This window comes from Ovis aries, chromosome X (genome assembly GCF_016772045.2).
Source record: "Ovis aries strain OAR_USU_Benz2616 breed Rambouillet chromosome X, ARS-UI_Ramb_v3.0, whole genome shotgun sequence".
Taxonomy (NCBI): domain Eukaryota; kingdom Metazoa; phylum Chordata; class Mammalia; order Artiodactyla; family Bovidae; genus Ovis; species Ovis aries.
This window is the reverse complement of record NC_056080.1, coordinates 98,357,204-98,367,811: the sequence shown is the minus strand read 5'-3', so window position 1 is coordinate 98,367,811 and position 10,608 is coordinate 98,357,204. Positions and strand designations below refer to the sequence as shown.

The 10,608-nt window shown below is 41.0% G+C and overlaps 1 protein-coding gene and 1 non-coding gene across 5 annotated transcripts; both read right to left on the bottom strand.

The window, feature by feature from the left end:
• Positions 1–1,285: 1,285 nt before the first annotated feature.
• RBMX (RNA binding motif protein X-linked) lies at positions 1,286–10,029 on the bottom strand. Of its 4 annotated transcripts, XR_009598899.1 has the most exons (11): positions 9,900–10,029; positions 8,469–8,597; positions 8,162–8,268; positions 7,560–7,731; positions 6,899–7,051; positions 6,505–6,619; positions 6,286–6,411; positions 6,103–6,185; positions 4,249–5,473; positions 3,275–3,366; positions 1,286–2,770 (listed from the first exon to the last, which is right to left on the bottom strand). XR_009598899.1 is itself a non-coding variant. In XM_060408207.1 (9 exons), the coding sequence occupies exons 2-9, from the start codon at positions 8,575–8,577 to the stop codon at positions 5,163–5,165; spliced, it is 1,176 nt and encodes a 391-aa protein (XP_060264190.1). In that variant the 5' UTR covers positions 8,578–8,597; positions 9,896–10,029; the 3' UTR covers positions 1,286–5,162. The 4 variants fall into 4 exon arrangements, 1 of the variants encoding a protein (XP_060264190.1); XR_009598898.1 differs by having other exon boundaries at positions 3,275–5,473; positions 9,896–10,029; XR_009598897.1 differs by having other exon boundaries at positions 3,275–5,473.
• On the bottom strand, positions 8,349–8,420 carry LOC114111819 (small nucleolar RNA SNORD61). The gene has a single exon (XR_003587559.1). It is a non-coding gene; the product is annotated as a small nucleolar RNA SNORD61 (small nucleolar RNA).
• Positions 10,030–10,608: the final 579 nt, after the last annotated feature.

The window sequence follows — 10,608 nt, the reverse complement described above, 5'->3', positions numbered from 1 at the left end:
ACCACATCAAGGTGACCTTTAACATTGTTCAGTCACTCAATTATGTCACTTGCAACCCCATGAACTGTTACTTGTAACTGGCCAAGTTCCTCTGTCCATGGAATTATCTGGGCAATACTAGAATGGGCTGCCATTCTCTACTCCAGGGATCTTCCCAACCCAAGGATGGAACCCTTGTCTCTTACATTAGCTGGTAGATTCTCTAACCACTGAGCAACCAGGCAAGCCGGGACACAATTGCAATCCTCCAACTCAGCTTATGGAGAAGACATCGGCAGCCCACTCCAGTACTCTTGCCTGGAAAATCCCATGGACAGAGGAGCCTGGTATGGTGCAGTCCATGGGGTCACTAGGAGTCTCAGCAACTTCACTTTCACGCATTGGAGAAGGAAATGGCAACCCACTCCAGTATTCTTGCCTGGAGGATCCCAGGGGCAGGGGAGCCTGGTGGGCAGCCGTCTATGGGGTAGCAGTCAGACTGAAGCGACTTAACAACTCGGCTTTATGGGTTTCCCAGGTGGTGCTAGTAAAGAATCTATCTGCCAATGCAAATGAGACATGTGGATTCAGTTCCTGTGCTGGGAAGATCCCCTGGAGAAGGAAATGGCAACCCACTTCTTCCCTAGAGAATCCCATGGACAGAGGAGCCTGGTGGGCTACAGTCCACAGGGTTACAAAATCTGTACCAACTTAGCCCAACTCAGCTTTAGCAAGCTCACCTTCCCCTACTACAAACAGGGGCCCCACAGCCAATGATCCCCTTGGAACAGTGCTTGCTGCCTGTGAGGTACTGTACTCAACCCACTGACTGCTTTCCCTTAAAGGACAACTGTCACTAAATTAGTTTTATCAAGTGCAAATAAACATGAACCCACACACACTAGTCTTGTGCTGATTTAATGACATCCCCAAGGGACTTCGTTCAAAGTGGGACTCACTGCCAAATTGAATTAACCGACCTGTTTCTCCCAGGAGCCAGCAGGAAATACTAGAAACATTACAGTCAATCTTTGGTATTCTAGCTTTCAGGGTTTTGGTGTTATTGCTCCAAATTTCAGGGTAAGGTTTACATAAAATCACCTGAATTACCTCAATGCCCACCTGAAGCTCCCTCCCCTAAGAAGCCTAGCCATAGGCTACTTCAGTGACCATGTTCCCTGGCAACTGGCTGCAAGGGCAAACAGTGCCTAAGAACTAGGGTTTGGGGGTGGGGGATGTTTGCAGATCCTTATTTAAAAGCCAAAGTAAAATCCTTTATTATAAAAAAGACCCCAGAGCCACAAAATATGCACATCAAGTTTTATTAGGTTCAAATACAAAACATTCCAAAAAGAGAAAAGCCATCTATTATATCTAAGTACTATATTCAACTACCAGTTAAACAAGGGAAACATGTTGTTCTGTTTCTTTTACAAGTATAAATCAAGACCAATTCTTTTCCCAACAGGAGCAGAAATAAGTCTGCTGGGTCAGTAAACTATTTGCCAAATAGCTGTCTGGTCATTAAACAGTCTTCAATTTAGTATGTTTTACTACGATTAGTCTCTATGTTCTACACTATCTTCAAGATACCTAAATAAAATCTCAAGAGCCAAAAGGTCCTTGGGAGCATAGACCCAAGTAATTTCAATTACAGAATGATTGAGGAAGACAGCTATGTAAGTGCAATGGCTTTTTAAATTTGGTCAATACCCTCATCATCTGTGATTGGAAGAGCCTATCAAAATGAGGGTTAAATTTCTGCATATTTTCCACAACTGCAAATGGTAAACATGACAGTACTGATATTTACTAGGTAAACATTCAGAAGGTGAGTTGGTTCCTTCTAACCCAACAACTCAAATCTGTTTCCTTTGAGAACATTAGCTTTTACACCATTGGCTCTAATCTTCAATGCAATAAATGATAAAGCTGTAACGATTTGTTTGCATGACATGAACTAGGGTAGGGGGTAAAGGAAGCTTACAAAACAACTATTCTCTTTAAAAAAAAAAAAAACAAACAGCAAAAGCCAACCGGCCCAATTTTGTCTCCAGTTTTCAAAGTGTGCTTTCGAGCATTTCAGTTATGTTTCCAGTTACTTTAGTTTCCAGATATTAGTCTTCCATTTAGTTTTAAAACTAAATCTCACTTTTGGATAAACACAAGGAAATATTTTACCTACTGAAAAATCACTTTACTGGATAAAGTTACCTCTTATGCCTTTCAGTTTTCTAATCCAACTTTCTGACAATCAGTGGTAATTAGGAAGTTCTAAGTTGCAGTTGTCCCTATGACTTTGGGCTTCCCTTGTGGCTCAGCTGGTCAAAAATCCGCCTGCAATGCGGGAGACCTGGGTTTGATCCCTCGGTTGGGAAGATCCCCTGGAGATGGGAAAGGCTATCCACTCCAGTATTCTGGCCTGGAGAATTCCACGGACTGTATAGTCCATGGGGTCACAAAGAGACATACATGACTGAGCGACTTTCACATCACTTCTACGACTTTAGCTAAGTAAAGTCAAAGCTGAAAAAAGAACAAGAACTTCCTGACTACCTCCACTTACCCATTTCCTTAATTACTCCCCTTTCTCCATCTTGTCAATTACTTATTTTAAGAAACTGCCACTCCCTAGTTAAGAGTGCTAACCAACTGGGGTTGATGCCTTCCTTAGAGCCACGGGAACCCTGGAAGGCAAACATCTTGTCTGCACCAAACCAATTCTGATGAGTACTGCTTATGCAACTGTTGTGCCTTAAGGACAATCAGCAATTCTTCTGCTTCAACAGCTCTGTAAAATGAAAAGGTGCTATCAGGTCACAAGATATTTATTGTTTCATTCTGGAAATAACCCAGGAAGCTCAAAAAAAAAAAAAAAAACCCGTCAGAATTCCTGTTATCATTGTACCAGTAGAACTGTTACTCAAGCTAAGGATTTAGTGGCATCAGTTATCAGTTCACCCTTTAGCAAAATTGGAACTGATACAGTATCCTTTTTAAAAAGGCTCAGCAAACAGTTTGAACCTCACACAAGTTTGTTCACATAGCAAAACGCTACACTTTATCACTCCAGCCAACAACTGGTAACAAAGGACTAGCAAGCTGTATACATTAAATACATTCAATACAGCTATCTTTGAGAAAACCTTACTCCCATTTTATGTACTAGGTGTTACAGATTTACCCTGCTAATCCTAAAATTAACCCATTACAGATAACTTGCCGATATCAAGGCATGCAACATGGCAATGCCATAGTATTTATACCTATAAAAGCCACTGCTTTCAAAACTTACCTTAGCATTGCATTTCTCTTGTTGCCAGCTTTATCTAGTGTGAAAAAAATCAGCACTCCATGACCATCAAGACCATGACCAAAATTCTCAACCTGTAAAAATTAAATAGGTAACTAGTTATCTCTCTTAAGGAAATTCTTCAAAACTTGCCTATAACTGCCCTCTTTTCCAGAAAGAAAAGGCAAGTTCAGACTTGCAGCTTAATGTATTTCGTGTTCTACTATTTCTCTTAAGTGGTGGAAGCTTCACTGGCTTGGGATGGACTGGAATGGCTTAAATGGTTAAGTTGCATGGCTTATGGATTCCCATTCTGTTCCAATGGTGCACTGCCATGTTAAATCCATAAGTTGAACGGACAAAATTTGAAGGAATTAAGTGCAGTGTAAGGATTTTTAGTTGGAGGTCTTCAAGTTTACTATATTCAAGAGCATCTTTTTCAACTTCATGGCTGGACCTGGGTCATGCTGCCTCAGGTTTTGCTTTTTAAAGACCACTTGCAATAGATTTTCTCCATAGAGTGTAGTTTCACAGAACTAAAAACAAGTCAGGCATCCAACTAAATGTCAGGTTTGCAATGGCTTACTGGGGGTAAAGAGAGGGGGACCCCAAACTTAAGCCATTTCCTATATTGACTAAAAGACTAACTTGAAAAACGTTAAAACATGAAGCATGTTTAAAGGTCTTCATCAAAAATAAGATTTAAAAAATACCCCCTCCCAAGCCCCAGATCGCTACTGGTAAACAGCTGTATTAAGGCCTTTAAGTGTCACACATGCTTTAAAAAAAGAAATCCAAGTGTTGAATTTGGAGGACTTCTAATATGCTATCGAACACTTTGTTTTCCAAAAGTTTTTTTTTTTTTTTAATCTAGAAAGCATTTCCATTGCCATGAGGTACAGTATGTTTCACTGTACTATGAGGAAGGTAAGTGTTCAATTTCGACTTAGACGGAAAAACTAGTTTGCTTTGCTTACCATCTTTGCTGTTTCACAGGCATTTGATGCTTTAAATCTGATGTGGAATGCTGATAGATTCACTTTTTAGAAGTCATAAGCCTTTGAGAAGTTGGAGATAACTTCATTGCTTATCTATTTTCTCCTTTGCAATCAAGCTGTTCCTTAAAAGTGAGACACTACAGAGTTGCAAAAATTTGAAACAGTAAGAGCAAGCATCGTTTGCAGCTTCATGGTTGGTTTTGGCCAAACTTTTTATTTAGTATTCTGTAGTTGCTTAACACACACTTAAATGGTCTTATTGGGGAGGGGGAAAGGGGAGGTTCTTGTAGATTCCCAAGGAAATGTCAGAAAGGCAAAATATGGCCAGCATTATCCATTTGCTTTTTTCTGGGTTTACTGGGCGAATAGCACTTTTTTACATATATGCATCTGATCTCAGGTTTTTCATACTGAGAACATTTGAGATTTCAGCTTGAAGACACTCTGAAATCCTAAGAGTAGCATACCCCGACCACCCTCTAATAGCTAGCTTGTTTATATAGGCAGGAGGATTCATCTCTCCATTTTAGATGACTAGATATTTTGTGTACGATAAACTGCTTGCCTCATCATTTACTGGGGAAAATCCTATAGGAAGTGGCCTTTAGGGACACTTTTACTTGGAAGATTACACCACTAGTACACATGTCAAGTCTTAAACACACTTAACATTCCATTTGCTTGTTGAAAGCAATGTCATAAAATCAAAGATTAAACATGTTTTACTTTCTTTCCTCACAAGAACATAAAAATTATGGAAGGGGAACTTAACAGGAAATTTAAAAAAAGTAACACAATCTTTCCTTTTAGTAGTCCTTGGGTAGTTATGATAGAACAGGTTCCACTTTTGTTTGTTTCTTTGAACAGGGATTTTGGTCCAAAGTTGTTTGTTTTTAATATCTGCTTCTGCCTCCCCCTCTATCAGATCGGCTTCCTCCACGGCCACCACCTCTTGGTGCTCCGCGGCTTGAACTGCTGTAGGAATCTCGTGGAGGAGGGTACCCCCTTTCCATAGAAGGGGGAAGCCCTCTTTCTTGTCTGCCAACCCGATCACGACCACTTGAGTAGAGATCACTTCGGCTGCTTGAGTAACTGTCTCGACTTCCACCATATCCGTCACGTGAGCTGCTGTAATCATCATAGCGACTGCTTCCACCATAAGATGGCGGGGGCCCTCGTGTAGGTGGAGCACTACGTGAGTTACCTGCAGGGTCAATGGTCAGGTAATATGGCAACACTATAAATTGTATATATACAACATTTAAATCTGAATTTACAGAATTCTTGTATTAAACGTTTACTGTCTTAACTGGGAGATTTTAAACTCTGCCATTGCTGGCCATTAACAGGGATTTGCTCATCTGCTGAGACACGGAAATGGGTGGGTTTTAATGTTTGTTTGAAAAGACTGAAGACGGTGTGTATTTCAAGAGGATATTCCAGACAGCTTGTTATTTTATAGTAGACACTCAGCCAACTTTCCAGTGATAAGTTGCAATTTTGAACTGTAGACTTTCCTTCATATTGCAATGGTAAACATTTGATCTTGTTAATAAAGTTTTTAAATTGTATTTTCACTGTTGGGGGAAAACACATAAGGCTGCCAATTTAAGCAAGCAAAATCCCCTCCAAAGCAAGCCAACAGCCTCAAAAAAAACTTAGAAAAAACAAAAGCCCCTCACAAGACTAGGAAAAGCCCAGCTGAATAAATTACCCCCTTAAAAGCAAGCAAACATCCCTTTAAAAGCAAGCACCACAACAGCCTAATAAACTGGCTCATGAACCTAAAAACTCAAGCTGGTGATAGTCGGAGACCCTCAACCAAAATCTTACCATAACTCTCATATGAATCTCTGTAGGAACCTCCACTTGGATGATCTGAATAGTCACGATCACGACCATAGCCATCTCTATCACTATATTAAAGAGAAATATGTGTAAGCCCCAAAACAATAGTTTTTACAGCTAAAAAATTTTTTTACATCAAGCCATGGCAGCAAGAGCAAAGTCACATACCTATAGCCTCTTGATGGATAGTCATCACGTGAACTGGAATGACCATAATCACGGTAAGTATAATCTCTTGGTGGTGGTGCATAATCTCTTGTATCACGAGAACTTGGGTAATCTCTGCTTGAATAGCTACAGAAACAAAAGTAACTTGGTTCATACTTTTGATGAGCTCTCCTCAATCTGAAGTATTAAGAGACAAAAGCTACCATACTTTTCTGTTACCTGTCTTTAGTAGAATATCCATCATCTCTTGGGGACAAATAAACATCTCTACGAGAGGGCAAGGGTTCCCTTCGAGGTGGACCTCCGTAACTATCTCTTCCACGTGATACAGGAGCTTAAGGAAAAATCAATTTTAAAAATACACCCTGAGCAAAGTAAAAATGTATATTTGCATTGAAGCAATGAAAAGCAGTGATTCAAACAAATATGACAATATGGATGTATATGAGGAAATTCTCTAACATTTCTTAATTACACCAAAATTATTTTCAATGCTCTGCATTTAACTTCATGACTCCAAGTGATCTAGGTACAATTTAAATATCATTTTTAGGATTCACCTCAATCCTTGTGTTATGATGGTAGGATAGACTGTCATATACAGAACATTTACCTCTTCCTCCCATTCCACTGCTGCTTCGAACTGGTCCTGAAGGGGCAGATCTTTTAGGAGGAGGACCCCCACTTCGTGGTGGTGGTCCTCTTTTTACCGGAAGTGGTCCCCTGGAAGAACTCATGTTAAAATTCATGGAATAGCCACCATCATCTACATTAGAACAAAAAAAATATCATGTTAATACATGAAAAAGCTACAAAAGTTTTGCTTGATCAAGAACAAGACCATTTCTGTTTAGTTGGGGAAATCTTTAGTTGTTAGTCTACAGAGAGACTGTGAGACATGTTAGTCTACATAGAGACATGAGTTAGTATAGATCAGAAAAGTAGAACTGAAAGGTTCTACTGAGGGTTCAAGTTACTTCAAAAAATCCCCCAAATACCAACAATACCTATCAAGATTTTTCTATAAGTGTTTTCCCCTATAGAATGAGTTCATCTGGATGAAGAATAGCTTATTGTTAATTATGTCAAGGCATTGTTAATTTAACTGAGTACGCCTTCTATGTTTCCCTTAAGGAAATCACTTTGGTAGATGAATAAAATGTTCTCAATTTCAAAAGCTAAGGCCTTTAAAATAAAGATTTATTAACCAAAGTACACACTGTGTTACAGTTCTTAATTTATATACCAAGCCTAAATTAAACTTAAGTCATTACCCATGTGCCCTCCATGGGATGGAGGTCCCCTGGTTCCTCCACTTCCTCCTCTTCCTCCTCGAAGACCTCTGGGAGGGCCTCTGCTTCTTGGAGGCGGAGGTGGTCCACGTCTACCACTTTCAAATGAGGGTTTAGTGGCTTGTTCTACCTTGATGGCTTTTCCATCTAAGGACTAAATAATACCAATGGTTAATTAGAAATATTTAAAAGAGAACTTGCCGATCCACTATGCACTGACACTAGTATGTCCTTCAAAATGTTTTTACCTTTCTGTTTAACATTTAAAATTTTAAGGTATTATTTGAACTAAAACGTTAAGTTGGTAAAATTTAACAAGGCGAAACAATTACCAACTTATTAAGACAAATAACCAAAAAGAAAAGCTGAAGTATAATACAAAGTATCATACATAACATTAAAAATTGAATGATTTTTTGGTTAAGAATACACCGAGTACAAAAGGTCCTTCTGAAATTACAAGACACTGTAGCAGGGTCCTGGAAAGGTTTATACTCAAATTCAAGAGCAGCCCTACACTGGACTTGGGTAACAATGTGCTATTTTACATACGAGGAAACATTGTATACTGCAGATAATTTTACCTTTCCATTCATGTCTCTGGCTGCATCCTTAGCATCTGCTGGGCTTTCAAAGGTGACAAAAGCAAATCCTCTAGATTTGTTGGTTTCACGATCTTTCATCAAGAGAACTAAAAAGTAGTTTTCAGGAGGAAAAAGTGTTACTCTACTTGAAAACGAAAAACAAAAATTAATCTGTAAAAAAGAAAGCAAGCTCAGAACTTCTTAGAGGACAAAGCACATTATCATTTCATGTGATCAATGCAATCGAAGTCATCACAGCTCACCTTTTTAATTATAATAACCCTGCATACATTTTCAGATAACTCACCTTCCACTATTCGTCCATATTTGCCAAATACTGCTTCAAGGGCTTTCTCATTGGTTTCTGTATTGAGGCCACCGATAAAGAGCTTTCCTGGGCGATCTGCCTCAACCATTTTTCCCCCCTGGTTAAAATCTGTTGGGAAAAAAAAGAGTTACCCTCCCTAAAGAAAAGTTCAAGTTTACCCAATGTTATGTATCAGGGCTTATTTTTTGTTTACTAAAATCATTAACATAATACACGGAAAGCAATTCTTAAGCCTCACCAGAAAACCTGTGTAATTAGTTTAGTGACGGCAGTTTAATAAACTGGTTTATAAAGCCAACTTGTAATTCCTCTATCTTTAATCCACTTTGGCAGTCTTAAGTAAATACAACACTTCAAAAAGCGCATTTTACTTTAAACACTAGATTTACTGCATTTTAAAAATTAAATTGTTGTTGTTTAGTTGTTAAGTCGTGTCCGACTCTCACAACCCCATGGACTGCATCCCGCCCGGCTTCTCTGTCCACGGGATTTTCCAGGCAGGTATACTGGAGTGGGTAGCCATTCCCTTCTCCAGGGGATCTTCCCAACCCAGGGATCAAACCCCGGGTTGCAGGCAGATTCTTCACCGCTGAGCCACCAGGGAAGCCTTAAAAAATTCAATTATCCCATCCCAATTATCCTACTGATTTTTAAAAACCTACTCAGTCAAGGTCACAGACCAAACGCAGGTCCCTCTGACCAATCCAAGAAGTCTAGCTCCTTTCATTACGATTTCCTAGTAAATCTAAGCAGCAATTTAAAGTTTTAACCAAGTTATGACTCTCCACAGCAGCCCCTGCCCCGCTCACATTACCGACTTTTTAAAAGCATTAATATTATCTCATACGAAATAACGGAATGTGGAAGCGCGCCCTGTAACCCAGCACTCAAAGGCTGCAGTGGAACCCAATTAAAACCCGTCATTAAAAACCGCGTGGAAAATACAAAATGGCGACACTTGGATTGCGCCCAGAACAACCTCCCCGGGTCAGGGAGTAACTTTTGCCACCAGCCGCGCTTCAGAAAATTCAAAGGGCTTCCTCTCCAAGGCCCGCCAATGAACAAGGACCCCGCGCAAAAGTGCACGTGCCCGCCCGAGGCCAGGGCCATCCCCACGCAGATACCGGCGGAGGAGGCGCGGTCCCTCCTCGTCCCGCTCCGGTGTAACCTCCGCCACCCCCACCCCTGCAGGAGAAACAGCCAAACTTTCCGGGGAGGCACACTACGAAGCGCCCCCCGCCCCCCACCGCCGTCGGTTTCCCGTCGACACTCCCAGCTTTGCCTAAATAGGTCGGCACCTCCGGGTTCTTAAAATGGCGTCCGCCACCTTCATCTCCACGGAGATAATCCCAAATTGTAACGTGGCAAGAATGGAAGCAAGATACACAGTAACGAAAAGGACTCACGTACTGGAGAGGTGAACGACGGTCTCAAGCTCCTACGAGCTCGCCAACAGCGGCTTCCAAGCAGCTCGGCACGCGGGAGGGCAGCCGACCCTGAGAACGGAAGCTGTGAGGCGCTCGCAATACTGCGCAACGAGGGCGAACAAAGGAGACAGCAAACTTTATACGGCCCGGGAACGAGGCTCAAGGACCCGGATGGAGGCGGGGCTTAGAATTTGAAACGTGTAGGGAGGGGGAGAGGTTCCCAGTATCCTCACTGGCTGTTCCCGCTGTTAATCACTCTTCGCTCCTCCCCTTTTCCCGGGCCCTTGTCTCTTCGGCCGGCCCCAGTTTCTAACCGTTTTCCCAGCCCCCACCGGTGCTCCACAAACCCGCGTTTTTGCTTTCTGCTAAAATGGTTCACAGACTGAATATAATAAAGAATTCAAATTTTTTGCATGTTCTAGTGGTCCCGGCAAGGTGCTAAACTTTACAACCATTAACTCATTTAATTCTCGAAACAACATGACTAGGGTAGAACTATGCCAGTTTTGCAGAAAGGAAAAACAAAGGAGTTTAGATAATAAAATATATTTCCCCGAAATGCCTTTAACAAGAATTTTTGGTGAATGGGGAAAATTCTGATAAATGTCAAGTGGGGGAAAAAACCTGTAGTAAACAGCGGGGAGATAACCCGTTTTATAAAACAATTACTGAGCACCTACTAAATTGCAGGC

Excerpts from the sequence above, each read along its gene's own strand:
- RBMX (XM_060408207.1), bottom strand. The coding sequence starts at position 8,577 with ATGGTTGAGGCAGATCGCCCAGGAAAGCTCTTTATCGGTGGCCTCAAT. Across the intron at positions 8,269-8,468 it reads ATATGGACGAATAGTGGAAG|TTCTCTTGATGAAAGATCGT; the intron begins GTGAGTTATCTG and ends ACTACTTTTTAG. Across the intron at positions 6,412-6,504 it reads GGATATTCTACTAAAGACAG|CTATTCAAGCAGAGATTACC; the intron begins GTAACAGAAAAG and ends TTGTTTCTGTAG.